General features: G+C 43.2%; 2 protein-coding genes across 10 annotated transcripts in view; one reads left to right on the plus strand and one right to left on the minus strand.

Annotated features, from left to right (window-relative positions):
* The first annotated feature begins 658 nt into the window (after window positions 1–658).
* piwil1 (piwi-like RNA-mediated gene silencing 1) lies at window positions 659–18,086 on the plus strand. 2 transcript variants are annotated; one of them, XM_060054998.1, is made up of 21 exons: window positions 659–777; window positions 2,330–2,409; window positions 2,566–2,662; window positions 4,962–5,090; window positions 5,538–5,752; window positions 7,528–7,649; window positions 7,789–7,869; window positions 10,679–10,876; window positions 11,382–11,490; window positions 11,572–11,698; window positions 12,361–12,478; window positions 12,610–12,724; window positions 12,984–13,171; window positions 13,605–13,677; window positions 14,015–14,215; window positions 14,452–14,555; window positions 14,632–14,702; window positions 14,791–14,944; window positions 15,031–15,156; window positions 15,245–15,392; window positions 17,594–18,086. In XM_060054998.1, exons 2-21 carry the CDS (start codon window positions 2,347–2,349, stop codon window positions 17,708–17,710), a joined length of 2,556 nt encoding a protein of 851 aa, XP_059910981.1. In that variant the 5' UTR covers window positions 659–777; window positions 2,330–2,346; the 3' UTR covers window positions 17,711–18,086. The 2 variants fall into 2 exon arrangements, with proteins under 2 accessions (XP_059910981.1, XP_059910982.1); XM_060054999.1 differs by having other exon boundaries at window positions 690–783.
* Window positions 18,087–18,341: 255 nt separating this feature from the next.
* Window positions 18,342–23,886, minus strand: part of rimbp2b (RIMS binding protein 2b) — an 81,349-nt gene continuing 75,804 nt past the window's right edge. For 5 of the 8 annotated variants that reach the window (XM_060054993.1, XM_060054991.1, XM_060054992.1 and 2 more), the window contains 2 exons: window positions 23,369–23,503; window positions 18,342–20,832 (listed from right to left, as the gene is read on the minus strand). In XM_060054993.1, the coding sequence (XP_059910976.1) occupies window positions 20,677–20,832; window positions 23,369–23,503 (291 nt within the window). In that variant the 3' untranslated portion in view covers window positions 18,342–20,676. Of the gene's footprint in view, window positions 22,230–23,368; window positions 23,504–23,886 lie in introns of all 8 variants that reach the window. The other 3 variants (XM_060054996.1, XM_060054994.1, XM_060054995.1) reach the window with 2 other exon arrangements.

The following is a 23,886-nucleotide window of genomic DNA, read 5'->3' on the forward strand; positions in this document are numbered from 1 at the left end:
GAAAGACTTGCACTCATCTTCTTCAAATTCCCTCCAAGGTGTCTGGCTCTGCATGGTAGAATTAGGATATGAGCAAATTTAGAGGAAGAGATGAGGAATTATGATCAGATGCTAAATTGAAGACTGCGTTAGAGGGTTTTATCACAGCTCAATTTAGTATAAATCTCTTTCAGGTATAATTGTACCGATTGCACATAGATACACATACAATTTTAAATATTTGTATACTAATAATTATTATCATTATTACTACTGTTGTATTTGTATTATTATGTCAATAAAAGCAATGATAATATTAATCCCAGCAAACTAAATTATTAACAATTAAATTATCTGAAATTATTTGACAATTGACGTGAGAAGATTCCTCATTAATATTATTCAGAAAGCCACACTGTTGTTTCAGAAACCCGCACGACACACAACGTACGTGCTTTGGCTCCATCTAGTTGTCATCCATTAGTTTGCACATTGTCTTTTAAATACCATAGCGTTACCATCCTTACGCCGAGTAAAATAGTTCCTTGGCTCTTCAGAAATAAAATCTTCATAAACCAGTGAATGCTTATTGAAATACATATCGAAATACTTTTTGATTGTCAGTATTTAGCGACAGGATAATACAAGTATGTAAACATTAGGAAATAACGAAGAAAAACCTTTGGCGTATGAATCTCTCAGGTGAACAGTCTTATAAATACATTGGGCGGTAACTTTTTCATGATTGTGCAATGAGAAAATTGATAAGTGGGAGAAAGAAGGCCGCTGCTTTGCACAGTGAGTGTATGATGCTGTTTTAAACTTATTTTATTCGTATTAATTTCAATAATAGTTCAATTATCAAGACCAATTCGTATCAACCCATTTACATGAGCCAATAAGCTATCAACCCGTCGGCTATTCCATTAAGCAGTGACGCTAGCCGGTCTGAAAGTAGCATGGTGGGCGTCCCAAGGTAACTTTATACACGATATAGTTCTAGGGAAATCGATTAAAAAGAAAAATAACGTTTCTGAACGTCATATTTGTATCTGCTCCACGGTCCGCTAGGGAACCAAGCTTTGCTAGGGGGACCACGTGGACTGCCCTCGGCCTCATGAGTAGGCCCGAGAGTCGGTTTGTTAGCGATCGAGGGGTCGAACTTGTTCTAACCGTCATATTTGTATCTGCTCCACGGTCTGCCCGTCCGTTCGCGTGGAGGGGCCACGTGCTGCTCGGGGGACCACGTCGACGGCCCTCGGCCTCATGAGTAGGCCCGAGAGTCGGTTTGTTAGCGGTCGAACTTGTTCTATAAGTCGTATTTATATCTGCTCCACGGTCTGCCCGTCCTTTCGCGTGGATCGGCCACGCGCCGCTAGGAGGGAACACGTGGACGGCCCTCGGCCTCATGAGTAGGCCCGAAAGTCTGTTTGTTAGCGATCGAGGGGTCGAACTTGTTCTAAACGTCATAATTGTATCTGCTCCACGGTCTGCCCGTCCGTTTGCGTGGAGGGGTGCACGCGCCGCTAGGGGATCACGCGCTGCTCGGGGGACCACGTGGACGGCGCTCGGCCTCATGAGTAGGCCCGAGAGTCGGGTTTGTTAGCGATCGATGGGTCGAACTTGTTCTAAACGTCATATTTGTATCTGCTCCACGGTCTGCCCGTCCGTTCGCGTGGAGGGGCCACGCACCGCAAGGGGACCACGCGCTGCTCGGGGGACCACGTCGACGGCCCTCGGCCTCATGAGTAGGCCCGAGAGTCGGTTTGTTAGCGGTCGAACTTGTTCTAAACGTCGTATTTATATCTGCTCCACGGTCTGCCCGTTCTTTCGCGTGGATCGGCCACGCGCCGCTAGGGGGGAACACGTGGACGGCCCTCGGCCTCATGAGTAGGCCCGAAAGTCTGTTTGTTAGCGATCGAGGGGTCGAACTTGTTCTAAACGTCATATTTGTATCTGCTCCACGGTCGGCCCGTCCGTTCGCGTGGAGGGGTGCACGCGCTGCTCGGGGGACCACGTGGACGGCGCTCGGCCTCATGAGTAGGCCCGAGAGTCGGTTTGTTGGCTATCGATGGGTCGACCGTGTTTCCAAAAAAAGGAATTTGTGTTCTTGATGGCGTTGAGTTCACCAAGGCTCAATACGAATAATACAATTAATAACGTTTACTTAAACACGTAACGTTGTGTGTTAAGTTACGCCATCTTTGATTTTACTTTTAACTTGGTTCAACGTGACGACGTAAAGCATATTAGTTCGACGTTTATGTCCAACCCATCAATCATATCTGGGGTGGTAGTTTTTGAGTTGGTTGTTCATAAGTGGAAAACACTGTCTGTTTGGTTGCAATAGTTTAGAACACCTTGAACATGACTGGTCGTGCAAGAGCAAGGGCAAGGGGCCGTGCGTGTGAAACGGCGACGCCTGGAGTGGTGAGTTGCTTATTCCTGTTAATTTTTTATTGATAAAGATTTTAAGTTCAATACCATCTAGTTCATATTATGTACTACGTTTATATAATAAGTGGGCTCTCGATGTGGTTAACCCTTACCCTTTTTCATGGAACTTCCATCTTGTCTTTCTCAAAGTCCCAGGAGCACGTGGTGCCCAGCGCCGGGTCTGGTGATGGGGACCTTCTGGGAAGAGGTAGACAAAAGGGGCTTCCAGGACCAGGGGCGACTGACGGTATGAATACCTTTTGTGGACATTTCTTAAGTTTTTCCTTTTTTGAAAGAGCATAAGCACAACTCAAAGATGGTATAGTGCAAATATATGGCTCAACTGCAATGTGCAAAGGATTGCATATTTAAATGGTTGCTATTAGGGTTGGGCAATCGTCTACAAGCTTCCATCGTCCGATAGCGCCCCCTAGCGATTGCCGATAGTCGATACTATCGGGGCAACTTTATAATAATTTTATAATAATTATTTATAATTTATCGCATTATAAAATTGCGGTATTATTTTTCTATTTTTTTCTTAACGATAAGGATGGTCTTCCCCTTTTACCAGCGTGAGCCCCGGCTGATTTAAGTTTCGAAACGTCGGTGCCGGCGGCGCTGTCATGATGACACACGAGCTGTGTTCGAAATCGTTCCCTATCACGGATATAGTGCACTATATAGGGTGCTCGCCATTTTGTAGTGGTGTTCGAATTCTCAGCGGTTAATTTCATTCATTATATAGTGGACTTAAAGTACCCAAAATTGAGTGAACATACGATGTTCCCTAAATGTTACTCCAGTATACCACAATGCAATGCAGTCGTGTTTTTCCGGAGGAGAAGAAGAAGCTGAATAACCACGAAAAAGTATACATTTAATGAGGGAGTCTCCGGCTTTCGTTAAGAAATGTCAAACATTTATTTGGGATTTAACATAAAAAATTTTACATTCAAAATTTAAAAAAAGAAAGAAACTCCAGCTTTCCTCGTGAGTGCCTGGTTTCTTTACATGATGTCGGCGCATCTGTCTGCATCACACAAATACCCGGCGCATTTACTGACGCAAATGACGTTTAGAAATGTTCAGCGTAGTGTCCGAATTCTCGTTTGTTCGCTCCCTATATACTGCACTATATCATGAACACTATATAGGGAATAGTGAGTGAACAGGGAACGATTTCGAACACAGCTAGTGTACCACAGCTGTGACCCGGAAATGGTGCAGCGGGTGTGATGTAATTTCGCCGTGCGAGCAGACCGGTAGGTTTTGAGCCCCTCCCCTCTCCTCTCGTAGCAGTGAGTGAATACGGCAGGTCATCGCAACATAGTATGTTTCCACCTGTGCCAGTTAACTTCATTTACAATGTGCAGGGTTTTTATAAAGTTGTGGAAATAGCCACCACAGCGCTGTTTTTTGAAAAAATATAATAATAATTATAAATGTAGTATTCAAAAAAAAAATAGCAACTTGAGACGATCGACGATGGAATCCATCTATGGTCGATGGAATCCATCTATGGTCGATAGAATTGACTATCGGCCCATCCCTAGTTGCTACTTTTTGGAAAACCTGTATGTCCTTATCTCTCTGCCACTCCATTTGGCCTATGAACAGCTACATGCTTCCACTACAAACTACAATTCCTGGTGTTCTCGTTAACCGAACACTACTGCAAACAGCTATTATAGAAGCTACAAGACATTGAACTAGTCTGACCGAAAAAACAATCAGAAAAGGTACTTTTCAGTAGTTAAAACGTTGCCTTGTAGTGATGGATACAATGATTCTTTTCTTGATTCAGTTTGCCAAGAAGAATCATTCAGTCGAGTTTCCGGTAGATCGAAACATGGAATGCACGGTTCTCAGCTGAGTCAATCAGACTCGGCTCCTCCCTCGTTCTCATTTTCAAACAATCGTGGAAGTCGGTCGTCAATCAGCTTTACAACTTTAACCAAATGCAACGGGATGGGGGAGGTATAGTTGATTATTGGATGTTTAACATATCAGCAAGATAATAAAGTTGATTTAGAAATGATGATGGGGGTCCCGGGTGGAGAACAAACCATGAAAGAACGAGACAGATTGACTAGACATTCAAATATTTTAATAAGCAGGCATGACACAGAAAGTACAAAGATGGCATGCATTTGCCATTTCACTGACATTGAATCTTCCCTCTTCACCACTCAAGTCAGTCAACAAACAGCGAGTCAGCGACTACTGGGTCTAGGTGGAGTCAGGTGTGAGGACGAACAAGACAGTAGAATCAGTACGGTTCATTCTTGTTAAAGATTCGTTCATTCGAACTGATTCGGTCGCGAATGACCCATCACTATTGCCTTGACCATCCAGAATGATGATGACCGGGAAAAAGGCGGTGAACTAAAGATGGGATGAGCCCCTTTGAATCCCCTGTGTCTACCAGTGTATTCCTGCCCAGGAGACTTGTCGGGCAGCTTGAAATTATGTATTCGGGACAGCCCTAATCTGTACCGTAATACATTTTCAAACTAATTTTGACTCTTCCTTTATTCCATCAGCTATTTTACAGATCTCTGCAGGGTTCCACGCGGTGAAGTTTGGGGATAGAGGTGGTCGCCGTGGAGATTTCCACGATGAAGGGATCTGCACCAGGCAGGCGATGGAGCACGTCAAGGCATCAAAATCTGGTCTGTGACGTGTGAAACCAGTCTTTATGGTCTTTTTCTAAATTTGTGTTGGTGTTTCCCCAGTGATCTAACGGCCATCTATGTTGAACAGAGTACCCATATGCTTGTAGAGCATTTTCCTTTTGGTGCGAAACCTGCATTAACGATCTGCATTTGCACATGAAAAGTGGTGTTCTTTCCATCATGTATTTTCATTGAATGTACTACTGGTCAAGCAGATTACCTCATACGCATTTGATTATGAAAGTTCACAAAGAACTATGAACAATGAAGATGTCTTTCTTGTCTGCCTTATTTGAATTAAGATGAATGTAATAAAAACCACGGTGTCCACCTTTATTTGATGAATTATTGTGGATATCCAAACTCATCAGACCCTGAGGCTCAGAAAACCCTTGCCTGGACATGTTTCGAATGCAGTTTGTAATGATTATCTTTAATTCCCAGGTAACTCTGGCCGATCCATCGCGTTGAGGGCCAACTTTTTCGCCATCACGGCACGGCCCCAGTGGGTGCTGTACCAATACCATGTTGACTACCAGCCCCCCATGGAGGCCCGCAGGCTGCGCTCCGCTCTACTGTACCATCACAATGATTTGCTTGGTACGGCACGCAGCTTCGACGGAGCAGTCCTCTTCCTGCCCCACAAGTTACCCAACAAGGTGAGAGTGCAACATTGCAACAAACCGCTGCAATATATTTTGTTAAAAGGGGCAGTTGACATGCATGTTTTGTAGAACTATTGCAAGTGTTAATGCATCACTGTTCTTCTGTTATTTTTGTTATCCAGGTGAGTCTCTTCCCTCAGCCCACATTTGCTAATCTTACCCTAACCCTAGCGTATCCATAGTTCTGTGACCAGATGTTAACCGTGAACAGTTCCCCTAAAAATAAAGGAGAAATCAGGTGTAAAATGGATCCGTTATGTGTTTAATATGATAACGAGTTCAGATCTTCGTTTGGGAGCAAAAAAGTGCATGTAGACGCATTCTTAAGTTGGCTGATTTAGCCGATTCTACCAAAACGCTATAAACTTGGAACGCTGGGGGCATATGTTATGGTAAAAACTAAAGCACTATTTTAAACCACATAAAAGGCTAGAAGTAGCCCAACACTTATTTGGTAGTATAATAAAACGAGGCATTGATAACTTTGTAAGTAAGTAGCTTTTAAGTGGTTTAAAATAGCAATTTAGTTTTTACCATAGTACCACAGCACAATAAAAAGCCAACTTAAAAATGCGTCTACATGCGCTTTCTTGCTACCAAACGAACATTCCAACTCGTTATCACACTAAACATCCTAGATCCATTTTACACCGGATTCCTCCTTTAAGGGGAAGGCTTTGTTTGTTCTATTCACATTTGAATTAAGGGATCTTCAGTGGGGAACCAATGTGGCCGTCCGCAGTCAAAGTCTCGCTTTGTTAACTGAAAATGTGGAAAAAGGGGCGTTATAAGTGACTAAAGGGATGGGAATCCGGTTAGGTTCTAGCATGGACCCACGGTAACTTGGACCACTAAGGCTGCCTTCCCCCCCGGGCAGGGATTATGCGCACATCCACGTGCACTTGTCCAAATATTCTGTTAGTAGGTCTATTCGGTTGTTCATTTTAGCTGTTCTGTTAACTGGAATGGGTCTGCATGTTTTACATGCTGATGATAATGATTTGTATGATTGGAACATGTATTTGACGCGGCCGTCAGTGAGTGTGCATGTAACTCTGCGTTTACATGCGGACACATCTGATTCGCATAGATGTGGAAGAACAGCTCAATCGGAATAGAAAAGTATCATATATATACGCCTCAATCGGTTCGGAATAGAATTCTATGCGGAATAGAATAGGTGGTGTAGTCCGATATAAATACTTATTCCGATTAGTTTGGGGTTTAACTTGGAGCAGCTGCAGTAGTTCGCAATTGGTCCACTCCGTCTGTACTTTAATGCACACCGAACCTTACCACTGTCAAGGAAATTGGATTTATTGCCTGATTCACGTCTTTGTTATTATCACTCCGTAGTAGTTACAGTAGTCCGGTAACTTATCAACCCCAGCGTGTCCGGTTGCTAAGCGACGGGGTGACATCGGTGGGTTCATGTGTTAGCATCGTCGCTCTCGCTCCGTGTGTGTGAGAATGACAGGGAGAACGAGTGCTATGCAGAGATGAATGGACGGAACGATTTTTTGATTTCCAAATCGCGTTATTAAAAAAATAAATAAAAAGACAGAATCAATTCGTGGCGCTCGATGTTGATTCTGTGGCGCCGCGCCACACAATGGTCTATGTATGGGAAACACTGAGTATATTTGACAAGGTTGTCTTTTAGCGAAGGTGGTGCTCTTTTATACAGCTTTAGGAAACCCTGCTGGATGTCATCGTTTGTTGGTGGAACCCCTGGTTTCTCATTCAGTACGACTTCATTCCTGTTGTAGGAGACGGTGGTCCACAGTGAGACCAGGCATGGAGAGAAGGTTCAGATCAAGATAACTCTAACGAACGAGCTGCCACCATCTTCGCCGGTATGCCTGCAGTTCTACAACATCCTCTTCAGAAGGTCAGTTGTGCTTTTAACCACAGTAATGTATGAATTGGCTGCAGATTAGTTCACTTTTTCTGGTCTACAGTCTAAATGTTGGTATGATTAAATACATTTATACATGTTGGATTGATCTGCGTATTAATGTCATGCCAAGGATCCTGAGGATGCTGGACATGCAGCAGATCGGCCGCCATTACTACCAGCCCAAAGACCCACTCAGCATCCCACAGCACCGGTAGGGATGCCTCCAGTCTGATGCAGAAAATGATGTACCAGGCTGAGCGCCAATATTAGAATATCCGGCTATTCGTTGATTAGGAATTCAAATAATGTATTCAAATCTCAATGCAGTTTTCTGATTGATTTTGTTTCTATGAAAAAGTACGCAAAAAAATAGTTTTTTAACATCTTATTTGTGGTTTAACAGATCAACCCTCACGGTTCGGGACGCAAGATATAAAAAATATAAAAAAGAAGAAATGTTGTGCGTTCACGTGATCGGCGCATGTTAAAGGAAAATTCCGGTATTTAGCACATTGAGCCCCCTTTCTGGTTTGTCTAGAATGATATATAGTGGTTGACACACCGAAATGTTGACTATTGGTCCTGTCTCGGGTATTTGGCTCATTTCGAATCGCCCCTGCCTGCTTCAGAATGGCTAGCTTTGGGCATTCACAACCCTGTCCTTAAAACAAATTTCTGTTTTCAGAAATGTGCAACGCAACGAGTGATTAGTGGTGTTTGTTGATGTTCCTAATCAGGTATCGTAGCGAAATAGTTTCTGTCGAGTTTTATTTGGCATTTTGTAAATCCCATTTAAACAGACCGGAACTGGAAGCGGAAACGGGCTGTTCATGTTTGGTTGTAGTCTTTTCGCTCAGTTCTCCGTATCAACAGTAGGGCTAGAACCGAGCGAAAAAACTACAACCGGCCCCTCTTACTGTTTCCGGTCAACGAGCATTTGAGTATTGAGTATTTAAACAAAAAATCTATGGATTTACAAAATGCCAAATAAAACGCAACATAAACTGTATTTCGCTACGATGCTAGACGAAAAAAAAAAAAAATGAGGATGTCTGCATTGCCTGGGGAGGGCGTAGACTAAAGCTGCAACTAACAATTATTTTTTCAATTACCGTATTTTTCGGACTATAAACCGCAACTTTTTTCCCATTTTTCGATCCTGCGGATTATATTACGGTGCGGCTAATCTATGGATTAAAAGCTAACGGCCACTCGGAAAATTCGTATTCGAAGATTAAATTAGTATTCAGAGCTTCGTTGTTTTTCCACGTACATGACGTTACCAGAGCAAGGGAGGCAAACTATAAGCGTCAGCGTCACCAAGCAGAGAAGTGGAGGAAGAATAGATATCTTGTTTCCCTTTACTTTATAACACAACATCAGCGGGATCTCGGGAGGAAAAGTAATACTTAATGGGGGTCATCCCTATGTTCCCCGTTTTTCCCCAAAAAGGGTCATATGATCCCCTGTAGCCATACATACCGGGGAGAATAGGACCGTTTTGGGGAAAAACCTTTTGGGGAAAACATAGGACCCTTTTCTGGGAAAAGGGTCCTATGAAGCTCCCGTAAGGGCTGAAATGGCAGAGGACAGCTGATTTGGAACGGAACAACAGCTGTTCGCTTTCACGGGGAAAAACTAAGGAACTTCAACCTACTTAGGCCTACTAATTAACGTTCAAAAGCTATTAAATATTCAACAAAATATGCAGATACAGTCAACATCGGTTCCAGGGAGTATATAGGGATTATTAATGTTGTTTTTGATGGTGTTTTTTTCTGGAACGAGTATTCGAATATTCGCTTGGAAAAACCAACGAGTATTCGAAGCCAGAAAAATGGCATTCGGGCCAGCCCTAATGGTAATTAAACATTAAAACAACTGCGGCTTATAGTCCAGTGCGTCTTATATATGTACACATCATTCAATTTAGCTGCTGCGGCTTATACTCCGGTGCGCCTTATAGTGCGGAAAATACGGTAATAGATTAATCTGATAAAAAATAAACATTTGTATTTGCCGGATCTTTATTAAAAAACTGAACATTACTTCAAATTCACAGTGCAGACTGAAGTTTAAAAACACCAGGTTATTGCTCCAACATCCCGGTACTATTAAAATTAAATGATAAAAAAATTAAAGAAACATAACTGGGCTAACACACAAAAAACAATGTATGAGATGTATGTATGTATCCATGAACCAACCTGTCTGCGGCTGGCTGTAAACAGTGCCACGCCTACGAGTGACGTATTAATCGCGCGACTCTACGAATCGACCAAATTCGTTGCCCACGCTTTTAGTAATCGATTTTATCGATTAGTTGTTGAAGCCCTAGCGTAGACTCTAAACTCCCCAGGCAATGCAGACATCCTGAATTTAAAGTTGTAAAACCAGGTCTCCTGTGCTTCCTTTGGACACATGTTTTTTTATGTTTTTATTTTATGTGGCGCAAGCAATTTTTAATATGCTTAAAGGAAGCAGGATTATTACATACATTTTCACTTTATTTGGTTTTTACACATTTGAGGATTTTATATATCATATTTGTCTTCTCTTTTTTTGTTGTTGATCCAAAAATGATCCGACCCGTGACTCAAAAACCGTGACACGATCCGAACCGTGCGTTTTGTGCTTGTTGCACCCCTAACGTCTATGCATATTTGGGGACTGCAGGTAGGGGGTGGGTTGTATGTCTAAATATCCCAGTAATAAAATATAAATGTAAGGGTGCTAGTCTCCCGATAATACTTCAAGTCAATGCTTCAGTTGAGGTAATGGAAGCCATCATTAGAATGGCCAAATATTGGATGACCAAACTATCATTTGTTAGTTTTAGATACAAGGATCAGAATGGTTTTCCTGTTCTAAGCCCAACCTGTAGACCCATTTGAACAAGTGTCCCAACTTTATTTAGTTAATATGGTTGTGTAGATTTGTAATGAGTGCTGGAACCTTTCCTTTTTAACATGCTCTTTAAGTGGTTATGTGTCAGATGATCTGTGCTCCTCCTACCCCAGGCTGACCATCTGGCCAGGCTTCACCACCACCATCCTGCAGTACGAGTCCAGCATCATGCTGTGTACCGACGTCAGCCACAAGGTTCTGCGCAGTGAGACGGTACTGGACTTCATGGTCAGTCTGAGACAGCAGTGCGGACCCCAGCGCTTCCCTGAGATATGTGCCAAGGAGCTCATTGGACTCGTGGTCCTCACCAAGTAAGGGTTAACGACTGACCCAGGGCATTGTTTTAATTGGTATGGGAGACTCGGTAAGAGTCGCAGGACATAATAAGGTTACATTTTATTTGTCAAGCCCTTAATCACAGGTACCGCCTCAATGGGCATAACGGGCCACATTTTATGAAACCCCCTGACCCTAGCCCCCAAGAAAAAAAATTAATTTCAAGGAAGAAATCATGAAGGAATCGGATGGATTCCTTCCGGGGATGTTGAGGAGTGCAATGGCTGCCATAATGCACATGCAGGCAAAACATTATTTTGTCCAAGTGTTTGTAGTCACTGACATGCCAGGCATCCACTGCCATCTGACATGCTAAAACTGATGGAACAATGTATTTGAAGGGGGATAGTGTATACAAAAGATGTTAAACAACTGCTTATTTGGTAATCACACAAATGCGCATCAATACAATCAGGTTGGTGCATACCTGCTTCATAGTATAGCATCAGAAAATTGTTTAATTCAGAATTTCTTTTTCAGATACAACAACAAGACCTACAGGATTGATGACATTGCATGGGATCACACCCCCAACAACACGTTCACGAGAGGTGACACAGAGATCTCCTTCAAGAACTACTACAAGACGGTAGGTACTGACCAATGTGCCCTTTCTGGCTTCCCGGTCTTCCCGGTCTCGTTTGTAATATTTCACCCGTCTTTCTTAAAGCAATATACACTGGACATCACTGACTGCAACCAGGTGCTCCTGATCAGCCATGTGAAGAGGCTGGGTCCTGCAGGGGCTGCCCCCCCTGGGCCGGCCATGCTTGTTCCGGAGTTCTGCTATCTCACAGGTCAGCCTGGTCCTTTTAGATCTCCATCCTAGTCTCCCCATATCAATGTATTCCTTGAAACCGTGAGCTAAAACTGCTGGCTTCCCATTGCAGTGCAATGCAAGCCAAGTTTGTAAAACATGGCGTTTTACAAACAAAAATCACAGCAAATTATGCTTTCCAGCAGGTTTTATTCTTTCAGTCATTTTGTTGTAGCTACTCATTTGTATAGGAAGCCTCGAAGGTCTTCGGTATGCAGCGGTCTTGTGTGCGCTTCTTGTATACGCTCTTGGAGGTGTTATGTGTGCAGTCTTGGAGGAGTACTTAACACTGCTGCAATAAAAGACTACAAACGGGACAAAAACAACCTTTTCCTGTTCCAGCGGTGGATTAATACTGAGAACTTTCGAGGCTTCCTATAGTATTGAGTAGCTACAACAAAATTACTAATAAAACCTGCTGGTAAGCATAATTTGCTCTTTATTTTTTTTCGCAAAGCAGTGACTCTGTTTCACAGCTTTGCAAACAAATGTTTAATGTTGCTTTAGGAGCGAATTTTTAATGCCCATCGACCTGTACACTGGGATCTGACGAGGGCTGGAAAAAGCAAAAAAAAAAAAAAAAACGGACTATCCCTTTTAAGTTTTGAATTACTGAAGCTCAAGCTATATCTCTTCCTAAAGGTCTAACTGATAAGATGCGATCGGACTTCAACATCATGAAGGAATTGGCTGTCCACACCAGACTGAGCCCAGACCAGAGGGAGGTCCGCCTCAACAGATTTGTCCACAGCATTGAAAAGTGGGTCTAACCTCATTAGTGTTGATTCTGGCTGTGAAAAATAGCCGATGTTTGTGCTGATTCGGTTATCAAGCGTTGACAGAATGGTATCTAGGTTTAATAGTTAAACTTCAAGGTCTTGCATGTGATAGGAATGATGAAGCACAGAAGGAGCTGACCACCTGGGGGCTCAAATTCGATAAGGAGCTCCTGAATCTGACCGGGAGAATCCTCCCAGCTGAGAAGATGATCCAGGGATCGCGCTCGGTAGGTCACTGCATGGGCCTGTAAATGATGGAATGAGTTGTTGGGTAATAATTAATTTTCACCCAAAACTTACTTTGTGGAGATAATGGTTTGACTCATCTTTGGAACATTGCGTTTAGGCAGACTCTTCTAGTCATCGCTTTTTTATTTAACAATAAAAGCTGTCTGTTCTGGAGAAAAGCTCTTGATACGGTAGTTGTTTGTGTTTTCTCGATGAATTGCATGGTCAGCTCAACCTGTCTCCTGCCTTGTCTCCCAGTACGACTACAACCCGTGGCAGGCGGACTGGTCCAAGGAGATGCGTGGGTTACCGGTGATCAGCGCTCCTCCCCTGGAGAACTGGATCATGTTCTACACCCGTCGCAACGCCAACGACGCTCAGAACCTGCTGCAGAGCCTGAACAAGGTCTCTGGTCCTCTGGGGATCCGCAGCCAAAAACCAATCATGTGAGTGACAATAGTTAACATTATATCCTCCAAAACGATCAGTATGGTCAAGTTATGTTTCTGCAGTGGACTGGTATTCCCATTCAGCGGACTGCTCCACTGGTTGCACCTCAATTGATCAATTTTATGCCAGGGTTTCCCAAAGCACTTAAAAGCTTAGGCTGTTGCCTAAGCGACACACGCCTACCGCCTTTAACTACAACATCCCAAAAAAATAAAATCTATGCACATTCATTCTGTGTATAGATCAGGCTGCAGGGCAACAGACTGCGTGGAAATAAGCATAAATGCCCCCCCTTCAAATTAGTGATGGGAACGAAAGAAAAATATGTTTAAGGACATTTTCGTATCAGTGTCATACAACTTGATCGCCATTCTAATTGAGTTGTGACAGCGAGGTTGGCTTGTTTTCACTGAGTTGTTCTTCCTTAAGGGTGGAGTATGAAGACTACCAGGAGTCGCTCCTCAAAGCACTGCAGCACAACGTTGGACCTCAGACCCAAATGGTTTGTTCCCCTATCCTCAACTCCACCTCATTAACTCTATAGTAATTTAGAAGATGAATTTACGCAAGCGACTTAAAGATAACATGCGTTTGCTTGTGGTTAAGGTGCAGGTAGGGTTGGAGCATATTGCAGACATTGAGTATTAGCCTAGTCATTACACACAAGCCACTACACTGTCCTGTTTAAGTAACATTGTCAAGTGGAAAATTATTTTTTCATCCACTTAATTAGCTAAAACGATTGTACTATTGGTTCAATCCCATATGGCTTTGTGAAATAGAGGATGTACACGTCTGTTGAACGTTTGAAGTCTATTGACTGGTCTGTTGTTTCCCAGGTGGTCGTGGTCCTGCCCAGTAACAGGAAAGACAAGTACGATAGTGTGAAGAAGTACCTCTGTGTGGACTGTCCCACCCCCAGCCAGTGTGTGGTTGGTCGGACTCTGAGCCGACCCGCTGCGCTGATGACCATTGCTACCAAGATCGCCCTGCAGATGGCCTGCAAGATGGGGGGAGAGCTCTGGAGCGTGGAGATCCCTGTGAGTGACACCTGGCCCACACCAGTCCTATAATATGCAGAATAATGACACACTAGGTTGGCTCTTGGTGTTGGTGCTCAGTGTGAGCTGTGTATTGAGTACAGTTTACTGGTGATTATCTTACCTTATTTGACTGCCTGACTTCCTAAAATGTTATCTAATGATAAATTGGGATATGGACATGTTGATGTAGTTCCTCACTGACCAATACCACTGCTTTGATCTCTTGTGTACAGCTCAAGCAGCTGATGATTGTGGGAATCGACTGTTACCATGACATAGTTGCTGGTAGGAGATCCATCGGAGCTCTGGTCGCCAGCCTCAACCACGGGATGTCACGGTAATACCGTCAACGTCTTCAATGGTCTCCCTGAAGTAACAGGATGCACCTGTAACATGCTTCTCCTGGTCTCCAGGTGGTTCTCGAGGTGCGTGCTCCAGGACAAGGGACAGGAGATCATGGACGGTCTGAAGATGGCCATAGTGGGTAAGTACTTAAATTAGACTCTGAAGTCCTGCATCATCCACTATAAATTGAAAGTTACCTGAACAGTGAATGCCCCCTTTGTATCCAGGTGCGCTGAAGGAATACCTGAAGTTCAACGGCGTCCTGCCGTCGCGTATCATCGTGTACAGAGACGGCGTGGGCGACGGCATGTTGCAGAGTGTCGTTAGCTACGAGGTTCCCCAGATCATCGAGTCCATAAGATCCATTGGGCAGGACTACATGTGAGTCATTCTAGACCCAAAGCTGCATTTTTATTTTTTTTCATCAGCGTCCCTCTAGGTGTATTTATCCGTCTGTCCCCCATTAGGCCCAAGCTGACCGTGGTGGTGGTGAAGAAGCGTGTGAGCAGCAGGTTCTTCGCTCACATCGATGGTAAAGTGGCCAACCCTCCCCCAGGGACTGTCATCGACACAGACGTGACGCGCCCGGAGTGGTGAGCCTACGCCTACTGTCGTATGTTTCCCTGCTATAGCGGTGTTCTCCCGGACCAAAGTCGGTTCACACTGCCTTGACTTCCCCAGGTACGACTTCTACATCGTGAGCCAGGCAGTCCGCGCGGGCAGTGTCTCCCCGACGCACTACAACGTGGTATACGACACGAGCGGGCTAAAGCCGGATCACTTGCAGAGGCTGACGTACAAGCTCTGTCACATGTATTACAACTGGCAGGTAAGGAGTTCATGTCACGGTGGGGAGAGTATTTAACAGACATGCAAACGGCATGATGCTTTTTGGCGCGAGTCGCTTTTTTATCGTACATTTTGGGGACCTGTGTGGTTCGTGCAGATCCGAAGAGTTTGTTTATTTGGGGGGGGGGGCGTCGATCGGTGCACGCGTGCAGGTGTCAATATTCCGTAATCTGACTGACTGAGACCCCTCGAGCCTTCGAAGTAAAGAAAAGGGATTCCGGAAATGATTTTGTTAGGGGACATATCACAGCCCTCGCCGTCGCGTCGACTGAAGGTTAAATATTGAATGCGCATGCGCACGTTAGAGTTTAGAGCGGGCCCAGAAAATCAAGCCCGACCTGGCCCGAGCCCGTGCACGTTCTGTCCGAGCCCGGCCCGACACGACGCATTAACTGTAATTATGAGCCCGGGCCCGATTTCAACTCAACATTTATTTTAACACGTATGTAATTTTGTACACATTTGTTACTAGGCCTACTCTGCTAAATATATATGTAAGGGATAATGTATAGAACGCCGGTCATTATCGGGGAAAATAAGCCCCGACAGGGCGAACAGGACACCGACGCGCAGCGAAGGCGTCTTGCTTCACCCTGAAGGGGCTTATTTTCTATAATGACCGGCGACGTTCTATAGGCCTACATGATCCCGCTTATTACACGGCTACTTGCCAAAACTAAAAAAACTTCACATGGTGTGCCTTTTTACAATTTATTCGTTGCCAGCATTCGTAGTGTTCGTAGTGTAGAGCAATAATTATAAATTGTCCGCAAAGACGGTGACGTCGCTTAGCAACGGAAGACGCTGGGGTTAACAAGTCACCGGACTACTACCAAAATGAACGGAGCGTTCCGCGGCATTGAGAAGACCTGTGTAATAAAGGCCTATAATATTTCTGTTTATGGCATAGATTTCTCCTCAGATTAGGCCAATAAACCAATGATAAAATTAAAAATAAAAACCCTCGATCAAAGGCCGGCCCGACCCGAGGATAGTGGTGGGAAATATCGGAGAAGGATGCACTTATTGTGCAGCAGGGTGCAAGTGCAGTTGGAAGTGGTCAGGGCTAAAATTAGAAGTCACGACTGAGGTGAATTCAGTGAAGCATAACTTTCCACTGTCAGATTTTTTTCAAAAAAATTGAGAAAAAGGGATGTGCTAAATGCACACTGCAGTAAAGAAATTAATTATGCCAGCAGGGGTGTTCATGCCCTGTATGCACACTGTAAGGCAGACATTCATCGGAGGAAAGTGACAACAATAACTACACAAAGTGTTGGACAGCTTCTCCGAAACCCAATGCAGAGGTGTGTGTTTGTGTGTGTGAAAATAAATTAACTTAGTTTATAAAGTCACTTTAACTGACTTTAACTTTAACTAATTTGGTTTTTATTTTTCTAGGCATATAGCATATAGCATAGGCCTTCTCATGATAATAGGATATCATGCCGTCACATTTTTTCCGACTTCGGGTAGCTCTTTTTTTGTCATACATGTGTTTGCATCCCTGATTTAAATAACTGCTGAATTGGAACTCATTTTGTTAAGCTTGCTTTGAAAATTGTGTGGCTAACATTATTTATGTAAGGGCCTGCATTAAACCAAACTGATTCACAGGAGCACAAAGTTGGCCTTTTTCAGGTACACCAGTCTTATGCAAGCTAAATGTTGGGCTACTTAAAACATAAATAAGATTTACACCGTGTCTCGCTTTATTGGGGTTGCACCAACTGAAGTTGCGACCTAGTTAAGATATAACCTGAAGTTTACACCTGCCTTAGGGCTAACCTCTATCAAGACGGGTAATGTGGCTCATAAGTTTCAAGGATAAGGAAGAAATGACGGATGATTGAAGTAATAAGCCGCTGTGTTCATTGTCTAATAAAAACATGGAGCTTCGGATTGATTTGCTTCCCAGGCTATGTCGACGTAGCACTAACATTAATTTTGCATTACTCACAAACCTCCCTAAGAGCAGATTTTCAAAAGAACAGCAGGGCCACTGAAGAAAGATGCGACTTGTATTAAACTAGGTCGTTTTCATATGCAAGATCTACCATTCCATGATGGCACCGGTCAAAATTTTGAGGACTAAAACTTGTATGTATAATACATGTACACTGGTATGATCTCTGAAAGTAATAGGAATGTCTTTTTGAATCGTCTTTCCTTTCCCTGTAGGGAATTATTCGGGTGCCGGCGCCGTGTCAGTACGCCCACAAGCTGGCCTTCCTGGTGGGTCAGAGCATCCACAGGGAGCCCAGCATGAAGCTAGAGGACTACCTCTTCTACCTTTGAGTCACATGGACAAGGCCCTGCTAAACTTGACCTGTTCATTCAGTTCCATTTGTGTTTAGATTAAGTGATGCATTGGTAGCCTCAGCTCCTCATTTGATGATACTTTTCAGATCACTGGACTGCTTCACATGGTGTCAGGAGTGCATCTTTAGGCATAGAATGTTTTGTTTCCTAATGTGAAAGAAGCCAGTGATACTTTGGTTTGATTATATATTTGAATATATAAATATAGGTTTCCAGTTAAATACAATTTTTTGTAAATGTATTGGCTATGTAAATGCTTAACTTGGCATAAAAAGTCTGTTCTCCAAGAGTTTTATAGAAATTTGTATGAGTTGATTCATCAACTAAAATGAACGTGTTGCGTTTAAAACAAGTCTTGTCTTTCATTACTTGAATGTTTGTCTAGTTCTATGCAAGGGTTCTCATGGTTTTAAATTTGCTGCATTTAGCGCCAGATAATCTACTAACAAGACTCATAGCTTGACATGGTAGTTAGTGTAATTCATTACAATACAAACAATGGCTAATAGTAATTATAGGTGATCATTTTCAGGTTCGTGTTGCATTTAAATTTGATTGTAATTTATAAATGGCAGGGTGTTTAGGAAGAACAGTAGCCATGCCAAAATTATAAAATATTAAAATTTATTTTGATTTTTAAAAATTTGCACATGCACACCCACACAATAATTTGCATCAATATAGGCTGATATAAAGCTAGCACACAATCGCAGACTTGGACAATATGGTCTAGAAGACACCATGGGGAAAGCTTGCACGGTTTGGATTAAAAAGTTGAATTTACAAAAAAGGCAGTTTGAAAATCAAGTATAAACATTTAAAAATGTACAAATGGACAAAGTACAAAAACAGCAACAGTCATCCAAACGGAAAAGAAGCAATGACTAAGATGGTCCATATATGGGTTAAGATGCACAGAAATCCTCAGGACTAGATGAAATTTGTACAGAAGGTATTACAGAATGTTTCTACATTCTTTTTTGGCAGTTTGTTACTCTTTTATATCGCAAAAAATATATATTGATGGTTTAGAGCTTGGAATGGGAGACAAAGGGTGATTGAACTAAAGACATGTTTAATTTCACATACAAAGACATAGGACATTGCACCATCCTTGTGGGTACTTTAGAGAAAAACATAGCCTTTCACTGGATCGTACATTCACTACTCTATGTGCTAGGGTGTTGATCTACATGAAGTACAGTACTGTTTCGGCACCATTTATATTCAGAACTAATGATTATCAACATAAATTTATATTTGGCTTCTGTCAAATTGAAATCCAGATTTCATAGATAATTTTTGAGGAGGGGGAGGGGGCAACGTAGAGGTAGTCTTGTGTCTGGAGAATACTGTGGAAAAGACCTATGCATTACTGGTCATGTCATTTGATCCGGTAACCCAGTATATTGACAAAGCCTCCCCACAAGGTGCATGTTGGAAATAAATTGCTACTTAAAAATATATATATTTTTAACAGATGTTCCATTTCTTTCACCCATCCCTGAATTGAACTGGTTTGTATGGTTTAATTACATAGGGCAATCGTTCACATGTTGACCAAAAGGCAATCGCAGACAGCTACAGACCCTACAATATGGCTATGACGGGACAAAAATAAAGCTCCATAATCTGCTAAATTGCCATTAATGCGACATAACATTTAATTTATTGGAAATCGTGCACATTTAACGTCACAGTAAGTTTCCCCTTACTGCATTATTTTGTAAATTAATTCCAGGGGCCTTAAACGATGGGCAGACTCATCCCAGCCATAGTTAGACTTTTGGATTCCAAATAAACATGACAAGCCCACAACACAGTGCACACTACAGAAATGGATTGATAATTTGCTGCTCCTAACATTTTCTGAGACGTTACATGAATCACTACCATCCATAAAACCACACACCACATGACAATGTACAAACAATTGTGCAATTCATAAGGCAAATAACATGGAGGTTGAATCTATGAGGCAATGTACCACTACTTAACTGACTGAGGGAACTTAATGCTTCACCTTTAGAGACCCTGTTGCCTCTGGCGTGTGCTATTGTCCAATGTCCCATTCGGGGCCCAAGGCTGTACTCAAAAGATGCGAGGCCAATTTCTTATTTTTCTCAGTAGTAAACTGCACTGAATAACAGCCTTATATATATATATATACATACATATATATACATATATACACATATATATATATATATATATATATATATATATATATATATATATATATATATATATATGTATATACACATATATGTTTATTTTTATATATTTCTTTATACAGTGCATGCTCCACATCTCAAACTCACAATGGGAACCGCCCCACTGTCTTGCGTGTGCTTTGAAGGGTTAAGTAGGGAATGTGCCGAAGTAATGTATGCAGACCCCCTGTGGAGCAGGCCGGAGCGGCCTGCCGGCTCAGGACAAGCTTTGTGTATGAATCCCTCTGAATCGGGCCAGTCACGTGACCGCACGCCCTCCAGCTGTGTGGTTGTCAATACGACTTTCTTAGGATCTCGTCCTTTGATCTCGGGGTCGTACGAAAGAGCCGTTGGTCCGACTGAGGCACTCCGCGCGGTCCGGGTGCCGTCATATTTAGCCACGTGGAGAATATCCACGGATGCCTACTGCATCCCAACGGTAGCTGTGGCGGACCAAAAGACATGGAGGAACAAGGGAGGACGAGGCTCAGGAGCCCCCTGAGCATGACAGGATGAATTGTTCAAAATAGGTTACTGTAATCAATTAACAAAAATACTAATTCTAGTATACAACAGATGTACAAGAATAGAGCATTTGAGCAAACAAACGCCACCCATCCACTGTAGAAAATCTTGAAATGTGAGTCTTTCATGATTTTACGGACGAAAAAAAGTGACGGCACCGTAATAGAATACGCCAAGCGATTTATAGTGCTGCCACGTCTCTTTTCAATAGTATCTTCCCTTTGACGAGTAGTCCCTTTTTCTCTGTGGAGTGGGGGGCCATGGGGCAGCCTGGCCCCCGGGACGAGGAGCCAGTGACGTGCGGACGCCCTGGGGGAGAGGAGGAGGCTCTTCTGGGCGGGGACGGTTTTTCCAACGGACCTGATGGGAGACCCGTAAGGGACAGTTGAGGGTGTTAAAAAGCCAGGCGCACCCCACCTCAGTCTCTACTCCCACTGACTCAGTCCTCTCTGTACCTGCGTGGTGTCGTCCCCCCCCCCTGCTAACATATAGAAAGCCTGAAAAAGCTTCTATGTCAACGCTACAACAGAACAGGAGAGGAGCGTTGTTCTTGCACGCTGATCGCTACGCACTTAGCGCAGCAAACCAACCGGCCGATGCTAATGAGGAACTGCTAGCGAAGGCAGGGATGGTGTACACATGACCGGGAAATACAGTTGAGTACAGTACAGTTGAACGGGAAAGTTAGGACATTCAGTTTCCTTCCTGTGGATATTTACACATACACCATATATATATATATATATATATATATATATAGAAGGATATATGGATATCTATAAATATTCACTCATATAACCAGGTCACAGAGAAAATAATGTCTTAGTTATTTTGTTGTAATCATCGAGCTAAAAGGCTCCTTAGAATTGCACTTTTGGGAGACGAATGATTGGCATGAGAATGCTGTCTTTGACTATTAGCTACAAAAGTTATTATTACTATATGTCGGAATCACAATCCTAAACTTCAAAACACCAATCTCAATTACCATTTTGTTTAACAATGCCTTGTGATATGCATTTGTAGAAATATCTAATGAAATTTGTCTTTTCATTAAGTAAATTGTTGGGGCCAAATCTTTTAACTTGAACATAAATTGGAGTACAAATTATATATATATATATATATATATACACACACACACACACACACACAAACATATGTGTGTGTGCCTTACGTTTATCTTAATAAATTAATCCAGTGAGAATAAAATGTTAGCACCTGGGTTTTTGCTGTTTTCCCTTATTATGGTTCTTGGTGTAACGCCAACCCATTAAAGACTTGTTACGGGTCTTATTCTGGCAGATCCTACTCGGTCCTCTATGGGTGCTGAGCCTGTCTGTCAGGGGCATGGAGGACAAATAGTTGTGCAAAGCAGTTGCCTTTTAGCTTAGCATGAATTACAGCAGGAGAGAATGTGCAGGGACGAGGACATTGTCAGGTACAACACTCAGAGATACAACAGAAGATGCCATACTGGGTTGTCTAATGCATGGGTTAGGGTGGGCCATCCACCAAACCACAAGACACAGCAGTCATATTCAGGGGGAGGAAAACACAGAACAGAAAGAGTGTCTGCACCATGACAGGCTGTATCTCGCAGAGCTAACACATAATGTCTGCAGGATGATGTTTGGGAGCGGACACCGAGGGCAACCCATCTGCGTTAGACCAGGGAAGTGGAGGGTTGGTATTCTCTGTTGTTCACTTACGTGATGGAAACAGAGCCGTTAAGGTGTGAAATGAACACTCTTCTTCTGTTTTGCCAAGCAGGTGAGAAAAGAAAAAGAAAAGAAAAAAAATGCAAAAAATGTGGTAATGGCAATTTGAAAAATTTCCACCATGAAAATGACCTCACAAAACAACGGAAAACACAGAAAGACAGAAACATCCTATGACACCTGTTGATTAGTCAAAACAATTGCATTATTAACACAAATAATTAGCATTATGCTCTTTTGTACATCTTTTTTTTTCTTCTCTTTGAATATTTACTTGTGAAATTATTCTCTGGGGGGAGGGGGGCGGGGGGGGGGGGGGCAACAAGGGCTAGGGAGATGTCACTTGTGGATCTTTGCAAGAAAGCAAGATACAAAACAAGGCTTTCCTGGAGCATTTTTACAAAAGACCATCTTTTTATACTCGACCCCCTGTGAGTAGAAAATGTTCCAGGAGTTCATGCATCTGGAACAGAGAACATGCTGAGCTAGAGTCTATCGATCAGCACATCAAAACTAATCACTCTATCGGAAAGTATCGTAGTTCTTTTTTAGTCGATCACACACACACGCACAATATATTCATAATGCATCTCACTACAGTGCTAAATTATGCAAAGACACAAACCAAAAGAAAACTCCAGAAACAACCTTTTGTCTGCCTTTTTTTCTGTCTGGTACTTCAAAGGTGACACACATTTCATGGATACATCCTAGATAGCATGAGAATGCATAACGAGTACAGTATATAATATGTATTATACAATGCATATTCCAGCCCCCACCCTGACCCTTATTGACAGCAGCAAACATCCATTTATTCATTCCTTTATGTTTTCTTTAATCCTCATTTACGGATCCTAGACGTCTGCACACTATTTACAGTAAAGTTCGGAAAAACAAGCTTCCTGCTTTATTTTCGGAAAACGGCATCACATACACACACACACACACACACACACACACACACACACACACACACACACAAACACACACACACACTCACACACTCACACACTCACACACTCACACATAGATGTGCACGGATGCAGAGGAAGTAAACAGGAGTAGAAAAGGAGAGAGTGGTGGTGGGGTGGGGGCCGGGGCGGGGGGGGTTTACGGGGGTACGTATGGGATAACAGGGTGCGGCGGGGGGGCTAGTACTGCGGGGCGTGTACCCTTTTGGTCTTGATGCGCCCCGGGTGGTCCGGGGGGTAACGGGACGGCGGGTCGGAGAGAAAGACCTCCACGTCGTCAGGCACTTCTTCGAGAAAGTTGGAAGGAATGAGTCCCTTGTGTCCGTTGAGCTCCCCCTGGGGGCACACACACACACACACACACACACACACACACACACACACACACACACACACACACACACACACACACACACACACACACACACACACACACACACACACACACACACACACACCGGCACAGACAAACACACGCAACATTAGTGAGCCTCTGGATGGGGGACCCATACTCTGCTGGCCCCCCGACTACTGAGTCTATCACCCATGAAGCTGCACATAAAGCATCCAAAGGAACGGGGTTACAGCGGGAGCCGAAGCTGCTCTACTGTGGCTTATATACACTAACTAGAACCATCAACACAAACACACGGCATAACCTCCGCTGTACTGGGTCATCGCCTGGAGACCGTCTTAAAGAGGCAGACAGAGTCTTACAG

The sequence above is a fragment of the Gadus macrocephalus genome, chromosome 6 (assembly GCF_031168955.1).
Source record: "Gadus macrocephalus chromosome 6, ASM3116895v1".
Taxonomy (NCBI): Eukaryota; Metazoa; Chordata; class Actinopteri; order Gadiformes; family Gadidae; genus Gadus; species Gadus macrocephalus.

Bases quoted from the DNA above. Each gene is read 5' to 3' on its own strand.
- piwil1 (XM_060054998.1), top strand. From the start codon at position 2,347: ATGACTGGTCGTGCAAGAGCAAGGGCAAGGGGCCGTGCGTGTGAAACG. The intron at 5,091-5,537 runs GTCTGTGACGTG...TTTAATTCCCAG, and splicing joins CGTCAAGGCATCAAAATCTG to GTAACTCTGGCCGATCCATC. The intron at 11,491-11,571 runs GTAGGTACTGAC...TCTTTCTTAAAG, and splicing joins TCAAGAACTACTACAAGACG to CAATATACACTGGACATCAC.